Below are 21,927 nucleotides of genomic sequence, written 5' to 3' on the forward strand. Positions count from 1 at the left end.
GTAGAGGGGGTGGTGGACGAAGCGGAGAGTTAAAGGTTGAGAAGAGCTGACGGGGACTGGATGACAAGGAATTAATAAGAGAGACAAAGTAGGCTTGTTTGGCAGCATGGAGGCATGAATTGTATTTTAGAAGGGCAGATTTATATAGGGTGAAGTCTTGCAGGCATTTGGTTTTACGCCACAGTCGTTCAAGAGCACAGCAATGTCTCCTGAGATTTCTAGTGTTGTCAGTTTGCCGGGGTTGTAATGGTCGGGGCCTGATTCTGCGTGTGGTTAGAGGAGCAAGTGCATCTAGTGATGATGAGAGTGAACTGTTGTAGACAGAGGTGGCCAGGTCAGGACAGGGAGGAGATTATGTCATATAGGTGGTCAGTAGCAGAATAGAGAAGAGAAGGGTTAAAGTAGCGAAGGTTTCTACAAGTAATTGTTTGCTGCTTGGAGGGATGGGTGGTTGGAGGCAAGGATAGAGTGAAAGTAATGAGGTTGTGATCTGATAGAGGAAAGGGGGTGTTGGTGAGGTTGCCAGGGTTGCAGAGATGGGAGAATACAAGGTCAAGGGTATTACCATTGGAGTGAGTGGAAGTATGTGTCCATTGGGTTAGGTCAAAAGATGAGGTTAAGTCAAGAAGTTTAGCTGTAGTTGGGCTGGTAACATTGACAGGAATGTTAAAGTCACCAAGAATAATGGTGGGTATTTCAGAGGAGAGAAGGTAGGGTAGCCAGGCAGCAAGTCATCAAGAAAGAGCGATACCGGTCCTGGAGGCCTATAAATTGCTGCAATCCTCAGAGAAATGGGAGAAAACAGATGAATACAGTGCATCTCAAAAGAAGAGAGGGATAGAGAGGGAGGGACAGGAAGGACTTGGAAGGTGCTTTGTGGGGATAGAAGGAAGCCAACTCCACCTCCTTTCTGTCTGTTGGGTCTGGGGGAGTGAGTCCAATGGAGACCACCATGGGAGAGGGCAGCAGGAGAAGCTGAGTCAAAATTTTGAAGCCAGGTTTCTGTTATGGCGAGTATGTTAAAGCCATGAGAGATGAAGAGGTCATGCACAGATGTTAGCTTGTTACAGATGGAGCGGGCGTTCCAAAGGGCGCATGAGATTTGTGGGGTGCTTTGAGGAAGCAGGGGGATAGAAATTAAACTGAGTGGATTGCCGTGGTTGCCAGAGGGGGAGGGGTATTGGATATGTGGCTTGCATTTGGAAAATGGCAGACCAGGATTAGGAGAAATGTCACCTGAGACTAGGAGAAGGAGGAGGGCGAGGAAAGCAAGGTGGGAGTGGGATGTGCATGAGCGCACGTGTCTAGTGGCCCTGGTGTTTATGTCAGCATGTGGGTGCAGCAAATGCAGGAGATGATGGGTGCCATAGTAGGGAGAGGGTAGGAGTGAGGGTGATATGTGCATGCTGCAGGGAAGAGAGGAGGGGTAGAGTAAAGATAATTTGAGGATAGAAGACACCAATGTGAGAAGGAAGAGAATAAGGAGCATGTTAGTGGATAGAGAGTGGGACTATGGATATGATGTTGCAGCTGGCAGGTCCCCTCCACCACAGACACTTATTCTGGGTGGAGGTGACTTAATCCTGAGCCTGGACAGGGCCTGGAATCTGGCATGGAGCTTGCGCTCGTATTACATTGTTATTGTGCGGCTCTGGCTGGCAGCGGTGGCACGGGCGATATTCTTACGGGGTGTACAAAGGATTAGCGTGCGAAGGTTTCTAGAGCTCGGTTAATTAGCAAATGGCTGTTTACAGTCTGACCCAGGGCTGCTGGGAAATGCACAATGAGCTCTCCGCCTAACAAACCTCTTGTTTGCTCTTTAATCCGCCCGATACAGAGTATCCGACGCCGTTCCATGTTTCAGCTCTTCACTATGGCTTAAAGGGGAATCCCACTTCGTCCCATGTCATTTTTTTAAAGCTATTTATTTTAAAGCCGAACTCCAGGATCAGCAAATATCATCTAATTCCATTCGGCATGTGTATGCTTCTTGAATATTGGTGCTAACATTGGCATATAAGCACTTAATATTACCTAACATTAGCATATAAGCACTTAATATTACCTAACATTGGTATATAAGCGCTTAAAGTGGTTGTAAACTCTATACAACCACTTTTATCTACAGGTAAGCATATATTAAGGCTTACATGTAGGTGCTGGAAATATCTCCTAAACCAGTCCGGTTTTGGAGATATTTACAATATACGCGTGCGCCGCGTCATTGGTGCATGCGCCGATGTCATCGGCGCATGCACACTTTAGAAAGGGCACAATCGTGCCCTTTTTAAAGGGATCATGCTGTGACTGGCGGCTCCCGCGTGCATGCGCGAGCGTGACGTCATGCGACTCCGGCCCAGTCACAGACCTGGAGTCCGTGGCCCCGGAAGGAAGAGGGGTGAAGATGAACGCTGCCAGCCAGCGGGGACAGCGGTGACACCGCTGGCTTCGTTTTCAGGTAAGTGACACATAATGGGCTACTATGCGATGCATAGTAGCCCATTATGCTTTACCTTTGCAGGGAAATAAAGAGGAAGTAAAACCCATCAGGGTTCCTCCTTAATATTACCTAACATTGGTATATAAGCACTTAATATGACCTAACATTGGTATATAAGCACTTAATATGACCTAACATTGGTATATAAGCACTTAATATGACCTAACATTGGTATATAAGCACTTAAATATGACCTAACATTGGTATATAAGCACTTAATATTACCTAACATTGGCATATAAGCACTTAATATTACCTATTATCGTATAAGCACTTAAAGAAGAAGTAAAGGAATTTTTTTTTTTCCTGATTAATAGTGACCTTGGTGGATGCAGCATCGGTCCGATGCTGCACCTGTACCCCGGCGCCTCTACACTGAAAACCGAGCAATCGACCATCGCTGGTGTTTTCACAGCTCCGTGAGCAGAGAACTATAGACTGTCAAGTCACGGCTCTCTGCTCTTCTCCCTCCATGCTCATTGGAGCGCTGAGCTGTGGAGGGGCGGCCCTCTTAGGCTCTCAGTGGCTCGCTGAGAGGCTTAGCCGGGTGTCAGTCCAGACACCTGGCGGATCCAGACTCCGCATTGTCTAGATGACGTGGTGCCTGGACTGACATTGATGACGTCAGCAGAGAGTGGACTTCAGACCGCTCTCTGCTGAAAACGGGTCACAGGAGTGCAAAGCTAGCTGCACTCATGTGATCCATAGGAGAAGCCCAGCCAAACGAGCTTTGGCTATACTTCTCCTTTAATATTACCTAACATTAGCATATACAGTAAGCACTTAATATTACCTATTAGTATATAAGCACTTAATAATACCTCACATTAGTATATAAGCACTTAATATTACCTACTATTAGTATATAAGCACTTAATATACCTACTATTAGTATATAATCACTTCAAATTACCTACTATTAGCATATAAGCACTTAATATTACCTACCATTAGCATATAAGCAATTCATATTACCTACCATTAGTATATAAGCACTTCATATTACCTACCATTAGTATATAAGCACTTCATATTACCTACCATTAGTATATAAGCACTTCATATTACCTACAATTAGTATATAAGCACTTCATATTACCTACTATTAGTATATAAGCACTTAAAGTGGTGTTCCACCCAAAAAAAAAAAAAATCATGAATGTGCCTAAAAAAAAAAAAAATTTGGAAAATAATTTTTTTTTTTACTCACCTCTAAATGGCTGTTGCTAGGGGGTCCCTCGTAGTCTGCCTCCTTCAGTGCCTGAGCTCTTAACATCACTTCCCCTCGGCGCAGGAAGGGCTCAGCTCTGCCCCCTCCCTCTTGTCAATCATCTGGGACACGTGACAGGTCCCAGATGATTGCGCAGCAATGCGCATGCGCAGTGGGTGCCCGGCTGTGGCTTCAATGTTACAATGCCAGCGCCGCCGAACGGAGGGGGAGACGAGCGGGGCTTCGATCCCCCCGCATCGCTGGACCCTGGGACAGGTAAGTGTCCAATTTGTTAAAAGTCAGCAGCTGCAGTATTTGTAGCTGCTGACTTTTGATTATTTTTTTTTATAATAGGTACACCGCTTTAATATTATGTAACATTAGTATATAAGCACTTCATATTACCTACTATTAGTATATAAGCACTTAATATTACCTACTATTAGCATATAAGCAAATAATATTGCGTAACACTGGCATAAAAGAACTTAAAGCGGTGTTCCGCCCACCCCTTTAAAAAGTAAAAGTCAGCAGCTACACATACTGTAGCAGCTGACTTTTAATATTACGACACTTACCTGTCCTGGAGTCCAGCGATGTCGGCAGCGCAGCTGATGTTTACATCGGCTGGTCGGGTGCTGCCGGCGCCATTGCGAGTTTGGGAACCCGCCAGGGTAGCTTTTCGGCTTCACGGTTGGGTCCCTACTGCGCATGTACGAAGTGCGCTGCACTCTCTCACTGGCCCGGCAGAATATTTTTTTTAACTTTTTGCTATAATAAATATACAAAAAATTACGCAAAAAAAAAAACAAATTTCTTCCTCAGTTTAGGCCAATATGCATCTCTGCTACATATTTTTGGTGAAAAAAAAAATTGCAATAAGCGTGTATTGATTGGTTTGCGCAAAAGTTATCGCGTCTACAAAATAGGGGAAAGATTTGTGGCATTTTTATTATAATTTTTTTTTTTTTTTATACTAGTAATGGCATGATCTGCGATTTTTAGTGGGACTGCGACATTGCGGTGGACAGATCAGACACTATTGACACTTATAAAACAATCAGAGCTAAAAATAGCCACTGATTACTGTATAAATGTCACTGGCAGCGAAGGGGTTAACACTAGGGGGCGATCAAGGGGTTAAGTGTTCATTAGGGAGGTGTTTCTAACTGTATGGGGGCTGGAGGAGGAGATAGATTGCTGTTCCTAATCACTAGGAACAGCAGATCTCACTCTATTCCCCTGTCAGAACGGGGATCTGTTTATTTACACTGACAGATCCCCGTTCTGCCTGTCTCTGGAGCAATCGCGGGTGGCCGGCGAACCTGCTGGTTGGCTCCCCCTGCTAGCGAATGGGGGGCACTTGCACTGACAGATCGCCATGTACATGCCCGACGTACAATGGCGGCGATTCATGCAGGGGAGCCAACCTGCTGCAGTACAACTGCGGCGGCTGGTCCGTAACTAGTTAATATTACCTAACATTGGCATATAAGCACTTAAAATTGCCATTAAGTAAAACCTATAATGATCATTTTTCTTTATCAGTCTGCTTTGTGTAGACCTGTGCAGTAATCCAGTGCGAGACTTTCCTGTAATGAAGACTGATCACCGCTGCTCCCTCTCCTTGTGAAGGGTGACTGGGCTTGTCTCCGCCCCCTCCTGTAGTGGGTGGAGCCTGCTGGGCCCCTCCCACAGTTCTGTTCTCTGCACAGCCTATCTACAGGCTGTGGTTATGGTGAAATAATTTTAACATAAAACAGAACTTCAAGAAAGAGGAACACTTAAAAAAAGGGTGAAGGGCTGCTTTTAAGCTATAAAAGCTACTTACGACAAGTATTTTATTTATAAAAAGGGCACTTATTTATGATAGAGTGCACAGAGCAAACGCGAGGTCATTCAGTTAGTTGGGGTTTGCATCTACTTTAATATTGCTACCCACTGGCCCAGGAAAAAATAACAGAATGCAAAAAAAAAAAAAAAATTTTTTTTACAAACCAAAAAAAAATTATATATATATATATATATATATATATATATATATATATATATATATATATATATATATATATATATATATATATATACACACACTGTATATGTGTATATATAAAAAATTGGTCCTTCCAGTATAGGAGAATGAAGGCGGGATCCCATCATTGATTGACTGGCTGCTAATATATTATGCATTTTGGACAAGCCTCATCTTCCTCCTGGAGGTTATACAGCTCTCTGGGGTGAGCCATCCAGACAACACAATACATTTGCTCGGCTCCCACCAGCTGCACAAACCAATAATCCCAGCAGCTGCTCTCCTCTGCATGACGACACATGTAGGGAATACACATTGCTGCCACCACACCGTAGTCATACCACAGACCGAAGGACATTGTCATCAAGCAGCTGTGAGCTTTGAGAGCATTCCCAGTCCAGCTCAAGCCATAACATCAGATTTGTTTTAGAAAGAAGGCTTGGGACGCCCATTCAGATTTTATTGCTGCCTGTGCAAGCACCAGTTATCGTACGACATCACAGATTCAGTGACATCTTCGGGAATGTTGCTTTTATAATCACTAGAGACCGGTGACATCACTGAGAATGTAGCCTATCCATTCACTAGAGACTGGTGACATCACTGAAAATGCAGCCTATCCATTCACTAGGGACCAGTGACATCACTGAGAATGTACCCTATCCATTCACTAGAGACCGGTGACATCACTGAGAATGTAGTCTATCCATTCACTAGAGACCGGTGACATCACTGAGAATGTACCCTATCCATTCACTAGAGACCGGTGACATCACTGAGAATGTAGCCTATCCATTCACTAGAGACTGGTGACATCACTGAAAATGCAGCCTATCCATTCACTAGGGACCGGTGACATCACTGAGAATGTACCCTATCCGTTCACTACTAGAGACTGGTGACATCACTGAGAATGCAGCCTATCCATTCACTAGAGACCGGTGACATCACTGAGAATGTACCCTATCCATTCACTAGAGACCGGTGACATCACTTAGAATGTAGCCTATCCATTCACTAGAGACCAGTGATATCACTTATAATGTAGCCTATCCATTCACTAGAGATCGGTGACATCACTGAGAATGCAGCCTATCCATTCACTAGAGATCGGTGACATCACTGAGAATGCAGCCTATCCATTCACTAGAGACCGGTGACATCACTGAGAATGCAGCCTATCCATTCACTAGAGACCGGTGACATCACTGAGAATGTAGCCTATCCATTCACTAGAGACTGGTGACATCACTGAAAATGCAGCCTATCCATTCACTAGGGACCGGTGACATCACTGAGAATGTACCCTATCCATTCACTAGAGACCGGTGACATCACTGAGAATGTAGCCTATCCATTCACTAGAGAACGGTGACATCACTGAGAATGTAGCCTATCCATTCACTAGAGACTGGTGACATCACTGAAAATGCAGCCTATCCATTCACTAGGGACCGGTGACATCACTGAGAATGTACCCTATCCATTCACTACTAGAGACTGGTGACATCACTGAGAATGCAGCCTATCCATTCACTAGAGACCAGTGACATCACTTAGAATGTAGCCTATCCATTCACTAGAGACCAGTGACATCACTGAGAATGCAGCCTATCCATTCACTAGAGATCGGTGACATCACTGAGAATGCAGCCTATCCATTCACTAGAGACCGGTGATATCACTTATAATGTAGCCTATCCATTCACTAGAGACCAGTGACATCACTGAGAATGCAGCCTATCCATTCACTAGAGATCGGTGACATCACTGAGAATGCAGCCTATCCATTCACTAGAGACCGGTGACATCACTGAAAATGCAGCCTATCCATTCACTAGAGATCGGTGACATCACTGAGAATGCAGCCTATCCATTCACTAGAGACCGGTGACATCACTGAGAATGCAGCCTATCCATTCACTAGAGACCGGTGACATCACTGAGAATGTAGCCTATCCATTCACTACAGACCAATCACATCACTGATAATGCACTTCATCTATTCTATAGAGACCAGTCAGTGATATTACAGCCTATCCATACTAGACGCCAGTGACATCACTAAGAGCGCTCTCCGTGGATGCCATCTATCTCGGACTGGATTTCTTTACTGTAGTTTGCCGCTTTAAGTCCTGCACCCTTGTTTGCATTCTTGAGGAAGCAATTATATAAATATTACTACTTTAAAGCTGTCTCGGCTGGCCCCATTCCAAAGGCTGTTATATGAAGAGGCCCAGCGAGACACCCTGTCTGTCTCTCTTGCCAGAGCTTTTAACAAAACTTTTAGCTCTGTTTACTGCACAATGACTGAAAGAAAAACCTCGCCTGACGCTGTCACCAGGGCCCCTGCAAAGTGCACGCAAAAGCACTTGACTTCTGTTTGGACAACCCATTGTAGGCCTGAGTGCTACTTAGTAGTTGTTACCTTGTCCACCACGCTCCCTTTCATGCAGTGTCCTTCATCGCCTTCTTCAAAGCAAAAACATTGCACAGGTCATTGCTCCTTAAAGCCCACCTCTGACCCACCTTATCTTATACTTTCACAGGGCTCTCCCACCACTGCCTCCTTTGTTATAGGTGCTGCAAAATATGCTGCATTTCTTGGTATTGGGGAGCATGTCACCTCTTTAGCCCTGTGTAAGCTCTGACACCTGTGATCAGTAGGAGGAGGAATACTGTAGTGCCCCATTATTGAAGTCAGTGAAAGGAATAGTGCCCCCATCATTGGTAAAAGTGAGAGAAATAGTGCCCCATCATTGGTAACAGTGGGAGGAATAGTGCCCCATCATTAGGGTCAGTGGGAGGAATACTGCCTCATCATTGGGGTCAGTGAAAGGAAGAGTGCCTCATCGCTGGTGTCAGTGGAAGAAATAGTGCCCCATCCCTGGTATCAGTGGAAGGCATAGTGCCTCATCATTGATGTTAGTGAAAGTAATAGTGCCCCATTGTTGGGCTTAGTGGACGGAATAGTGCCTCATCGCTGGTGTCAGTGGAAGGAGTTGTGCCTCATCGCTGGTGTCAGTGGAAGGAGTAGTGCCCCATGGCTGGTGTCAGTGGAAAGAATAGTGCCTCAACGTTGATGTTGGTGGAAGAAATAGTGCCCCATCGTTGGGGTCAGTGGAAGGAATAGTGTCAATGTTTAGGTTCAGTGGAAGGAAAAGTGCCCCATCATGGTGTCAGTGGGACAAATTATGCCTCATCACTGGTATCAGTGGAAGGAATAGTGCCCCATTGCTAATGTCAGTTGAAGGAATAGTGCTCCATTGTGGGGTCAGGGAAAGGAACAGTGCCCCATCGTTGGGGTCAATGGAAGAAATAGTGCCCCATTGTTGAGGTCAGTGAAATGAAATGTGCTCCATCATTGGGGTCCGTGGAAGGAATAGTGTCTCATCATTGGTGTCAGTGGGACAAATTATGCCTCATCGTTGGTGTCAGAGGAATAGTGCCCCATCATTGGTGTCAATGGGAGGAATAGTGCCTCATGTCAGTGGGAAAATGCTATGAGGGCTGGATAAAGGCAAGCCAAAGGCCACAATTTGAAGACCACTAGTGTGGAGGAACTTGAGGGGCCTGCATAGAGCCCTAGACTCAAGCCTACTGAAAACCTTTGGGATGAATTGAAATTCTGATTCTGAAACTGGTCTCCTTGTCCAGCAATTAGTATCTGATCTCAGAAATGCTGTTTTTTGCAGAATGGGCACACACTCTCCAGAAGAGCGGAGGTTGTTATAGCTACAAAGTGGGAATCCAACTCCATATTAATGGCTATGGCGTTGGAATGGGATGTCCATCAAGCCCATATAGGTGTGATCTTCAGGTGTCCAAAGACTTTGGCCATATAGTGTAGATGCAAGGAGATCCTGTCTCCTGTGTTCAAATCATTCAATTCAATCCAAAGAAGAGACGCTACTATAAAGAGTTAGTGGTTGGTGAGATTCCTTAATAAAAACAGAAAAGTTAGACCCTAGTAACTTGTTATAGAGAGGGGCTAACAGAGTAATGTTTGTAATCTTGTGGCATCTGTGCTTAGGTGGGTTTGCTTTTAAAAATGTAAAATGTGTGACAGGTTTGCCCTCCCCTGCTCATTTTGCCACACAAGTATTTGTTAGTTTTCTTACATGACAGGCGTCTCAATGGTTTTGATTTGTCATTGTAGGTGACGCAGACAAGCCGTCCTGACCTCATCCTCTTCCTGATGAAATACCTAATGGCCCTCGTGGTGGGAATACCATCTGTCTTTTGGGTGGGCAGCAAGAAGACCTGTTTCGAGTGGGCCAGCTTTTTCCATGGCAGGAAGAAGAAAGAGTGAGTGTCTGCGCCAAGTAAAGAGTACCTGTGTTCAATCCAGTTCTTCACCACACAGGAAAGGGTGGAAGAGCAAGTGGATGTTTGTCAAAATAATTAAGAATTTGTAGTCATTTAACACAAGAGGGATTTTTAAAACTTTTCTATTCACGTTACAAATTTCACAAACTTCTGGAGAAAAAAACTAGCGTGAGCAAGATTAAGAACCCCTCCCAGGTTTTAAATTCTGTCTGTATTCCTGTCAAGGAGAAGCCACTGGAAAAGGAAGTGAGGGGGGATCTTCAAGGGGTTACAAAAGCAACTAAAACCTCACTATATAAACTAAAAGGAAAAATTGCCCGGTGAAGCGATGTGTGTAAACTGGAGGAGAGCACACAACTTTGTGTAGAAGGAAAGAGAGGAGAAGGTTGTGTGTGCGTGAAGTAGAGGGAAGTAGAATGTTCTGTATAGTATGGAGGAGAGTAGAATGTTGTGTGTAGAGTGGAGGATAGGCAAAGGTTGTGTGCAGAGGAGAAGATTGTGTGAAGATTGGGGGATGAGATGGTTGTGTGTGGAGCGGAGAAGAAGAGAACGTTTAGTGTAGAGTGGAGGAAAGGAGGAGGTCCAGTGTAGAGTGGAGGAGAGGAAAATGAAGGAAAGAAGGCTGTGTGTAGAATGGAGAAGCAAGTTGAGTATAACATGGAGGAGAGGAGAAGATTGCATTTAGAGTGGAGCAGTAGAGAAGGTTGTGTGGAGAATGAGGGAGAGGAGATGGTTGTGTGTGGAGTGGAGAAGAGGGGAGGAGAAAAATCAGTGTAGGGTGAAGGAGAGAAGAAGGTTGTGTGTAGAAAGGAGCAGAGGAGAAGGTTGTGTGTATAATAAAGGAGAGAAGGTTATATGTAGAATGGAAGAGAGGAGAAAGCTGAGTATAGAGTAGAGAAGAGGAAAAGGTTGTGTATAAAGTCAAGGAGAGGAGAAGGCTGTGTGTAGAGTGGAGGAGAAGGAAGGCTGTGTGTAGAGTGGTAGAGAAGAGAAGGCTGTGTGTAGAGTGGTGGAGAAGAGAAGGCTGTGTGTAGAGTGGAGGAGAAGAGAAGGCTGTGTGTAGTGTGGATGAGCAGAGCAGGTTGTGTGTAGAGGAGAGGGGAAGGTTCTGTGTACAGTCGAGAGCAGGTTCAATGTAGCGTGGAGGAGAGGAGAAGGTTCAATGTAGCATGGAGGAGAGGGGAAGGTTGTGCGTAGAGTGGAGGAGAGCTGAAGGTTGTGTGTAGAAGGGAGGAGAGGGGAAGGTCCAGTGTAGAGTGGAGGAGAGGTGAACCTTGTGTGTAGAATGATGGAGAGGGGAAGGTTGTGTGTAGAATGGAGGAGAGGGAAAGGTTCATTGTAGAGTGGAGGAGAGGAGAAGGGTTGTGTGTAGAATGATGGAGAGGGGAAGGTTGTGTGTAGAATGGAGGAGAGGGGAAGGTTCAGTGGAGAGAAGGGTTGTGTGTAGAATGATGGAAAGGGGATGGTTGTGTTTAGAATGGAGGAGAGGGGAAGGTTCAGTGTAGAGTGGAGGAGAGGAGAAGGTTGTGTGTAGAATGGAGGAGAGGGGAAGGTTCAGTGTAGAGTAGAGGAGAGGATAAGGGTTGTGTGTAGAATGATGGAGAGGGGAAGGTTGTGTGTAGAATGGAGGAGAGGGGAAGGTTGTGTGTAGAATGATGGTGAAGGGAAGATTGTGTGTAGAATGATGGAGAGGGGAAGGTTGTGTGTAGAATGGAGGAGAGGGGAAGGTTCAATGTAGAGTGGAGGAGAGGAGAAGGGTTGTGTGTAGAATGATGGAGAGGGGAAGGTTGTGTGTAGAATGATGGCGAAGGGAAGGTTGTGTGTAGAATGGAGGAGAGGGGAAGGTTCAATGTAGAGTGGAGGAGAGGAGAAGGGTTGTGTGTAGAATGATGGAGAGGGGAAGGTTGTGTGTAGAATGGAGGAGAGGGGAAGGTTGTGTGTAGAATGATGGTGAAGGGAAGATTGTGTGTAGAATGATGGCGAAGGGAAGGTTGTGTGTAGAATGGAGGAGAGGGGAAGGTTGTGTGTAGAATGGAGGAGAGGGGAAGGTTGTGTGTAGAATGATGGCGAAGGGAAGGTTGTGTGTAGAATGGAGGAGAGGTGAAGGTTGTGTGTAGAATGATTGAGAGGGGAAGGTTGTGTGTAGAATGGAGGAGAGAGGAAGGTTCAGTGTAGAGTGCAGGAGAGGAAAAGGTTCTGTGTGGCGTGGAGACTAGGAAATGTGTCTTTCATTTAGATGGGCCATTCACAAAGAAATATGGATCTGTAGATCAGGGATTCTTCTTTTTGTAGACCATCTTTTTTGTTTTTTATTCCATTGTGAAAAAAATGAGAAAATCAATATGGTTACTGATACGATGTTCATAATTAGATTATCCAAGCACAAACCTTCTGAACACTGTCCTATGTCTGATTTAGAAAATCACTACTGAAAATATAAAGTTATCCTGTGTGACATAACATGATAGTCTTTTTCCGAGATGGGGGAAAAACGTACATTAGGTCATACATTGAGGGTTCGGCAGAGCAGTGGAATGACGAAATTGTATAATTTTGTTTCTTTTCTCAGCAGAGGAGTCAATGAAAGCCGTCAGGTCCTCCAAGAGCCGGATTTTGCTCAGTCTCTTCTCCGGGACCCCAATACCCCCATCGTCCGCAAATCGCGAGGGACGTCCACTCAGGGAACATCAACTCACGCCTCATCGACTCAGCTGGCCATGGTGGACGAGCAAAGAAGCAAAGCGGGCAGTGTTCACAGCAAGATGAGCAGCTATCATGGCAGCCTTCATCGCTCCAGGGATGGAAGGTGAGGGGCGCTTCTTGCCTGCGCTAACTGACGTCTTGTGGCATAAACTACTTTTAAAGAGCAACACATAACAGTGCCACTTTCCTGAAGTTCCCCAAACACATAATAGCCACATAATGTTAGGACTATTGAAATTAAGAAGTTTCATATCCAAGCCACTTCTTCAGTTCCAAGAAGTGTCAGGAAGTTTTATATGTGCCCTCTTCACACGATAACCTACTCAATAAAAACACAGACTGCAATTAAAAAAACAAAAAAAAAACAACTCACTTTTGATCTTAAGGATACGCTTCCTTGCAGGATCTCCCTGGTAGCCGAGCATAGCCACACTGACCCATTTGGGGATGTTCAAGGAAGCCGCACTGTCGTTTATACAGTTTAAAGATCTTGACAACAATTAAAGTGTGTGTTTCGGGTCAAATGAAGGAAAATGTCATTACAAGTGCACCTAGTAAGATGGAGCTAGAGAAAATAAGCGAGGGTTTAATCTTCCTAGTGGAGATACAGACCGCAATAAAAACCTGACAGAGGTTCTAACCTTACCACACACCATGGAAAAATGAAAAAAACTGCACTACGTTAAGTGGTAATTGCGCAGTCATGCAACTCTGTACTCAAACAAAATTGATATCCTTTTTTGCACACAATTAGAGCTTTCTTTTGGTGGTATTTTATCACCACTGGGTTTTTAATTTTTTGTGATATAAATAAAAAAAGACCAAAAATTTTGGGGGAAAAAAAACAATATTTTTTACTTTACAAAACATATCCAATACTTTTTTTTTAATTGAATTTCTTCATAAATTGTGGCCAAAATGTATTCTGCTACATGTCTTTGATAAAAAAAAATTCCAGTAAGTGTATATTGATTGGTTTGCGTGAAAGTTATAGTGCCTACAAACTGTGTTGTGTGCCATCACCAGTGACATTAATATAGTGATCAGTGCTAATAATATACACCGTCACTGTTCTAATGACACTGGCTGGGAAGGGGGTTAACATCTAGGGCAATCAAGGGATTAAATGTATGCCTAACTATGTGTAAAGTGTGCTGCTCTTACTAATATATCTCTAAGTATCTCATCCCTGAGAAACAGAGAGATCGTTCCCTCTGTTTAGAGCTCTGCGTGGATTGTCAACACAGAGCTCTGGGCTGTGAATGTACACTGCCGATCAGCAGGTCCCGGCCGTGAATCATTTGCTGGGACTTGCTGACAGACTTCTGCTGTGTACAACTGCAGCAGGTGCCGGCGCGGTATGCACATGTGCGCGCCTGTAACCAGGAATAAGGCAGAAACGTATGCTTTTGTTGGCCCCCCATCTGCAGCACATTGCGGGCGGGCAGTCTACAAGTGGTTAAGCAATGATCTTTGACTTCATTTTCTATGCTTCAGTTACCATTTATATAAGTAACTTCTGACTATTTGTAATCTAACAAGATTTTCTGTGCTTAGGTACACCCCATGCAGCTACCGAGGAATTGAAGAACGGGTCACACACGGCAGCATGTCCCGTCTCACCGACCACTCTCTGCACAGCAGCACACATAGACTTAATGAGCAATCCCGGCAAGGCAGTATCAGAGACTTAAACAACCCTTTGTCCCACATCTCCCATGGTACCAGCATGAACCGAGTCATTGAAGAGGATGGAGCAAGTGCCTGAAGGTTCCCTTGATAACAGACGCAAATGTCTTCTTGAAAGCACTATGTAGTTAAAAGGAATGAACTTTGTCCCCTTACTTACAAAGGGGACCTATTCATGGATTTACAGTCCTCAGTTCTTTAACTTCCAGAGCTGAGAACATTGTGAAGCCAGAGCTGGTCCTGTCATAGAAAGTATGATCTATATTTCAGGATCTCCTCTAAAAGTCAGTCCATCTTGGTAAATCTAACTCCAGAATCAGGCTCTCAGACCTCACCCAGCCCTTGAATATCCCAAGGGAGTTAATTAACCCATTGCAGTAAATCATTGTCAAGTGGGTAACTCTTTCCTGAAGACCCGGTGTCAAATTTTGCTCTGGACACAAGCATTCAAGTACTTCATGTGCTAGAAATGATGGTCGTCTAGTGCTTTCCACCCTCCAGCAGCAAACTATTGAATAGGAGGTCTTCCATCACAAAGATCAAGTGCAAAAAATATTTAAGTCCATAAAGCTGGATGATGACTTATCTTATGACCTCTGGCGACACCCCCCAACCCACATGACAATTTAGAGGCTTCTTGGGTTTTTATCGAAGTGTGAAGGCCTGGTTTACTTACAGTATATGCTCATAATTATTTATTCCCAAATACTTCATTCCATAAATATTGGTCAAACCAAACCATAGTCTACACACATTGGGGTGAAATCTAGTCTGATGGACTTTGGGTTCAACATTGCTGATGATGTTCTAGTAACTTCTGGAATTTAGATCTTTAAGTAGACAACAACCCAAATTGAGACCTGAAAACTCTCTATATGTTGTCTGGGCAATGTCATATTCATTTGGACATCAGGTTGTTTTCGGTTGTATTGTCTGAGCATATGGATATGCAGTTGGCCTCACAAGATGAAACCAGCATTGCACCTCTACTGTTGATGTCCATCTTGGAGTTCATTAGAGGACTGGCGGTTTATAGGCCCATCTTGGCTAATTTGGACTTTAATTATTTATTGACTGCCTACATTTTTATGTTTCTCTTTTCTTGACCTTTGCCTTTTGCCATTGGTTTTGTCCTTTATGTGGATTTTCAAAGTCACTGAATTACGTGACCTTCATGGTCATTTCGCCCAGTTATCAGATATTTGTTTTAGATGGAAAGCAGCAGCTAGAATAACGACTTGATTTTGAAGGACTTGGCTCCAGGGTTCCCAGCTCTAGTTCCCTGATTTAAACTGGCCATACACTTGGAGATTTGTGAAGGAACATTTGTGCTCCAAACTCTCATCAGTACATATGATGACTTAAAAAAAATCATTACTTTTGTTCGAAAGTACTTTGAAAAATGTTTGGTTTGAGTTTTGGAATGAATGGGCTTTCTCGAGCAAAAACCACATTCACTGTTAGAAATTTGTTAGTTTGAGAAAAAATTGCCATCCTGCTTCTGCAAAATTTCACTGCAGTCCCACTGATCCCAATAACGACTAGAAAATCAAACAAGCGTTCTTGAAGGGCTCGTTTACACTTGCTTCAACTTTAACTCACATTAAAGCGCCTACTGCTTTAACATGCTTTTTTCATGTGCTTTTGATGCTTCAGTGATACTTTTTTGAAGCGTTGATGAAGATTGGCAGATGCTCTGTGCATGTGTCTATTTTCTATTTGTTTTACAGGGGCCCAGTAGAACCCCCTCATTAGTACTCCCACTCAGCAGATCCCCAGCTGATTGGTACCCCTCATTCAGCAAATTCCCAGCTTGGTATTAGTACCCTCGTTCAGCAGATCCGCTGCTCAGTAGTAGCCCCAGCTCTGCTGATGCCCCAATTAGTAGTGGCCCCCAGCTCTGCTGATCCCCCCACTTATTATTAACCCCCAGCTCCGGTCCCCTCTCACATCCTGCTGTATTGCTCCCATGCTGCGCACCATGTGTGTCAACTGTTAGTCTTCCTGCTTCGCTCTGCTGATTCTCTGCAGCTTGGTCCCCTCTCTCCAGTCCCAGCTCACTTTCTACTATAGCATTCCCACGTTGCACACCATGTCTGCTGGTTGCTTTTCTCTAGCCCTGACTCCGCTCACCTTCCTTCTACTCCACACTGCACACCAGATGTGACGTCTGCACCAGACACTTCCACAATATATACACATGAATGGGAAGTGACTGCTGATGACTTCTTTCCGGTCCGCTTGTTGGTCTCCCAGTGCATCCTGGGATATCTCATACCTTCAATACCTCCAAAGCAAAGCTAATGCTGAACAAAAAACTCTCAAAAGCTTCAAGTGCTGTTAGCGAGGGTTGTCATAGACTTCTATTGAGTCTTTGAAGCACCAAGAAAGCAACATGAGGTATAATATTTGAAGCAAAGCAAACACAACGTGAGAACAGGACTGTAAGGTAACCATTTTATTTAGTGACAGGAGCTTTGTTTGGCATTCAGAGCACTTTAAAAAAAGTATGTCTAATCCCGCATTTTGAAGCAAGTGTAAATTAGCCCTAAACAAAAATGGTCGAACAAAATTCTACAGGTGTATGGCCAGATTTAGTCTTAATGAAAGCATCCCACTCACTGCTGACTTCTTTAGGAAAGATGTAGCAGGAGGTGTGAGATATTTGCCTTGCTTCATAAAGGCTGCAGCAGGAATGTGTTCTGGGAACTTCAAGAGATCTCACTACTGACACTTATGCCGCGTACACACGGGCGGACTTTTCGACCGGACTGGTCCAACGGACCGAATCCGGCAGACAATCCGACCGTGTGTGGGCTTCATCGGACCTTCAGCTGACTTTTTCTGTCGAAAGTCTGAAGGACTTTAGATTTGGAACATGCTTCAAATCTTCACGTCGTAACTCCGCCGGACCCAGTTCCTATCGAGAAATCCGCTCGTCTGTATGCTAGTCCAACGGACAAAAAACGACGCTAGGGCAGCTATTGGCTATTGGTTATCAACTTCCCTATTTTAGTCCAGTCGTACGTCATCATGTACGAATCCGTCGGACTTTGGTGTGATCGTGTGTAGGCAAGTCCGTTCGTTGGGAAAGTCCGTTGGAAGTCCGCCGAAAGTCTGTCAGATAGTCCGTCGGACCAGTCCGGTCGAAAAGTCCGCCCGTGTGTACGTGGCATATAGCTTCATCTGTACCTTTGCAAATAATGTTAAGCTACACCATGCTTTTTGTGCTGCAAGCATCTTGGAGGAAAGCCCCCGCAGCGCTGCTGCTATTTCCAAGGCCATTGTCAGCCTGCAGCAGGAAGTGCCGTTACTGGCAGGATCTCCGGTTAAGAATTTTTGCAACTCAAAAAAAAACTGTTTGCTTGAAGAAGTCTCACAATAATTTCCAAATCATTGTGGAAGCCCCCAGAGGACCAAGTCCAGGAAGTACTTAGCCCCCCGTTTGGCCTGTGGCAAAATATTTTTCTCTTTATGCTGGTGGAGCTCCACCCCAGGCTGAAGCCCAATTTATGGGCATTCCTATGGGGGTAAAGCACAGCACTGTATCCACTACCTTCTCTTCCTTATGTGCAGTAATAGTCTGCTCAATGTGGTGCTGACCAAATGGGGTAGGCAGGGTCAGCTGAGACAGAGTAGTATAGCGCTTTGTAGAGCTATGCTCATTCAATGCTGCCCCTATGAACGCATACACAGGAGAATCACACTGACAGGCCCCCTTCTGCATCCTGTGGTGAATGACAGTGCTTGTCTCCTGCACCAGAGGCGAGTACGGTCACTCTGATGTCATTATAAATTCACCTACTGTTGAACATCTTGGTCGGTTGGAGGTAGGAATGGCATGCTGTCAACCATGCTAGCTCAGGAACCAAAGCATGGGGCAAAACAGGACCAAGTGCTCTGTACACTAAGCCCCCTGTGGTATTCCACGCCAATTTGGAAATGATGGTGATACTACTTCCTCAAGAAAACTGTATACAGTGAGGCATGATGCCAAGGTTTTTGAGTTTGCATACAATCTAAGCATTCTGTGGCTTAAAATGATTTCCAAAATATAACCGTCCTTGAAATATCAGTGGTAGATTTCATCCTTCTTGAGGTTAAGTCACCTTCAGCTGTCAAAGTGCCAAACCTTTCTACAGGTCTCTATATCCACATCAACCAAGAACTGGACAGCTGTCCTACCAGGAAGCCAGGTAGACCTTTGCAGGCGTTCCTTACAGCACTGGCCACCGATGGACATTCTCAGACGTCCGAAAGTCTGAGCACCGTTCATGTAACATAGTCCAAGATAGATGTTTGTACAAAGCAAGATGTAGATAGTTTGGGGAAAAAAAATAATGTGATCTATTGCAACTTAAAAAGGGAATTGCTGTATTTAAGTCATTTTTTACTACTGATAAATGTCCGTACACTGCAGTATTTAGCTTTCCCTGCCATAGGAACATGTGCTGGGCCTAATTTTTTAGGTTTGGAACTGTTTTTGCCACTTAAAGAGACCCTGTCACCAACTTTAAAAAAATTGCAGGTACAAGCACAGAAAAATCAAATATTGTATATGCTTACTTGCAACAATTTTTTTTTCCTTTTCCATAAATGATTTTGTATTTATTGTGCCTTTGAACTTGCTACAAAATTTGACTGCTCTAAAAGAGTCAGTTCCTTAGCACAGCCCCCTCCTTACACATCATAATTCTGTCCTCTTTTGGGAGTGTCTAATTGCTGTCTGTGCTGGCCCAGCTCCTTCACTGTCTGTGCTGGGCCCTTACATCCATCCATAATCTTTGATGCAGCTGCTGGGGGAGGATTGAAGGGGAATACTATACAGTGTCACTTGAGTGACATCTCTAAATCTGCTGGAATTGCTGACATCACATCCAAGATGGTGGCACACAGCAACAGTCTCAGGGCTTTTGCATGTCTACACAATGGAGGCTTTTGCAGGAAATAATATGCATAAAATCAGTTACATTTACATATATTCTTATGGAATGAATGATCTGGTGACAAGTTCTCTTTAATGCAAACTGATTCTCCATTTGTTAACTATAAACAAGAAAGACAGTTCTTTCAGCCACTTTGTACTATAAGGTCTATTAATCTCTACATGAATACATCTCAGAGGTTTGTCTGTTCTTGTCAATAGTGGTAAGTTTACAATAGCAGGGAATATGTAGTGAGTATGTGAAACAAATAAAATAAAGTTAGGACTTTAAGAGCACCTTTATTCCACAGATGGTAATGAAGGCCACATTGTGTCTCGAGCAAAATTCTTCAAAGAAACAGTGTTACTCAGCCATAAAAACTAGGACCTCCAATACATCCACTTTAAAACTTGAAGGTGTACGAGATTTTGGTCTGGGTATTTTTTTTTTTAAATAATATCTTTGTTTCTCAAACCCTTAACATAAGGTGCATTCCTGAGCTCCTTACATTGGTGGGAAGAATGTTCCTTACATTGGTGATCAGTGGGAAGAATGTCCCTTACATTGGTGGTGAGTGGGAAGAATGTTCCTTACATTGGTGGTCAGTGGGAAGAATGTTCCTTACATTGGTGAATAGTGGGAAGAATGTTCCTTACATTGGTGATCAGTGGGAAGAATGTTCCTTACATTGGTGGTCAGTGGGAAGAATGCTCCTTACATTGGTGATCAGGGGAAGAACGTTCCTTACATTGGTGATCAGTGGGAAAAATGTCCCTTACATCGGTGGTCAGTGGGAAGAATGTTCCTTACATTGGTGATCAGTGGGAAGAATGTTCCTTACATTGGTGATCAGTGGGAAGAATGTCCCTTACATTGGTGATCAGTGGGAAGAATGTCCCTTACATTGGTGATCAGTGGGAAGAATGCTCCTTACATTGGTGATCAGTGGGAAGAATGTCCCTTACATTGGTGATCAGTGGGAAGAATGTTCCTTACATTGGTGGTCAGTGGGAAGAATGCTCCTTACATTGGTGATCAGGGGAAGAATGTTCCTTACATTGGTGATCAGTGGGAAGAATGCTCCTTACATTGGTGATCAGGGGAAGAATGTTCCTTACATTGGTGATTAGTGGGAAGAATGTTCCTTACATTGGTGATCAGTGGGAAAAATGTCCCTTACATTGGTGATCAGTATGGAAGAATGTTCCTTACATTGGTGATCAGTGGGAAGAATGCTCCTTACATTGGTGATCAGTGGAAAGAATGCCCTTACATTGGTGGCATAAGAGGGGCATTATTCTCAACATTTGTTTTTTGTTTTTTAGCAGGGGTTCCCCTAGACTTAAAAGATTATTTTTGGGTTTTAAAAGGTAACGAAAGGCTGCTCTACACTCATGGATAAAAGGTGCTCTTTATATTTTAACTTCCAAGTTAGAATTTTAATAGTACCGGGCAAGCCATGGTACTCCTTTTGCAGAGGATCATGGGAAAAGAAATCAATGTGGTTTGCCTTTGTCATAATCTGCTTGTTTATTTTATACATCCCGTAGGATACAATTTTTGTTGTCATTTGCACTCTTTTCTGTAGAGTCACACTGTACCTACCTGTTTACAATAGACCAACCTCTCTTTTTTTTTTTTTGTAACATACATGTTTTGTGTTAGCACTTTAACAATGAGTGTATAAAGTCGATTTTTATTGTTTCTAGGTGTACATTTCAGTTTAGAGAGGTTGAATTTTTGTAATAAAATATTTGTGAAATAAGAGTCCGAGTTTGAGTTTATTGGCTTGGGAGGCTCAAAACAATGTTACATCGATCTGTGAGATAACCAAACAATGAAGCACTGACACTGGGGGACCCAAGACAATGGGATCCCAGATAAGTGGTACACTGACACTGGAGGACCCAGGATAATGGTACACTGACCTGTGGGATCCCAGAATATTGGCACAGTGACGCTGGGAAACCCAAGATGAAAGTACCACGACTCATGGAATACCAGAACAATGACACACTGGCACATAGGAGCCCAATGATACACTAATCAGTGAGATCTCAAAACAATGATGAACTTATGCAGGCCATACATGGAGCAAATTTCTTTCCTGCAACCACAAGTTGCAGGAAAGAAATTTACTTGATTCCCCTATCAACACAGTAAATGTTGACAGGGGAATCCCTCCCACAGAGCCATTGTGTTCTCCAATTGGGGGAAGCCATCCCTGCTGGAAGAAGACAGTGGTTTCTGCTAGAGGCTGTACCAGCCACTAGCGATAATCGCATGCAAAATCGGGCAGGCTGGTTGTACCCAAGTTAATTGATCGATCAACTTGGTACATTCAGCCTGACATACATGGTTCGAATCTCTGGCAATTCCTGCTGAACCAGCCGATATTCGAATCGTCTATGGCCGGCCTGACACTGGGAGACTAAGATAATGGTTCACAGACTCATGGAATCCCAGAATGCTGACACGTGGGACCCCAGGACAGTGGGAGACCCAAGACAATGGTTTACGGACCCATGGGATCCTATAA

The 21,927-nt window shown here is 44.0% G+C and overlaps 1 protein-coding gene across 2 annotated transcripts in view; it reads left to right on the forward strand.

Moving 5' to 3' along the window:
* The window catches only part of FZD3 (frizzled class receptor 3), a 118,583-nt gene extending 97,428 nt beyond the window's left edge, over window positions 1-21,155 (forward strand). Inside the window, exons 5-7 of one of the 2 annotated variants that reach the window (XM_073624864.1) lie at window positions 9,902-10,050; window positions 12,641-12,877; window positions 14,332-21,155. In XM_073624864.1, coding sequence (XP_073480965.1) covers window positions 9,902-10,050; window positions 12,641-12,877; window positions 14,332-14,542 — 597 coding nt within the window. In that variant the 3' untranslated portion in view covers window positions 14,543-21,155. The remainder of the gene's footprint in view (window positions 1-9,901; window positions 10,051-12,640; window positions 12,878-14,331) is intronic. The other variant, XM_073624865.1, reaches the window with a different exon arrangement.
* Window positions 21,156-21,927: the final 772 nt, after the last annotated feature.

This window comes from Aquarana catesbeiana, linkage group LG04 (genome assembly GCF_042186555.1).
Source record: "Aquarana catesbeiana isolate 2022-GZ linkage group LG04, ASM4218655v1, whole genome shotgun sequence".
NCBI classification, from domain to species: Eukaryota; Metazoa; Chordata; class Amphibia; order Anura; family Ranidae; genus Aquarana; species Aquarana catesbeiana.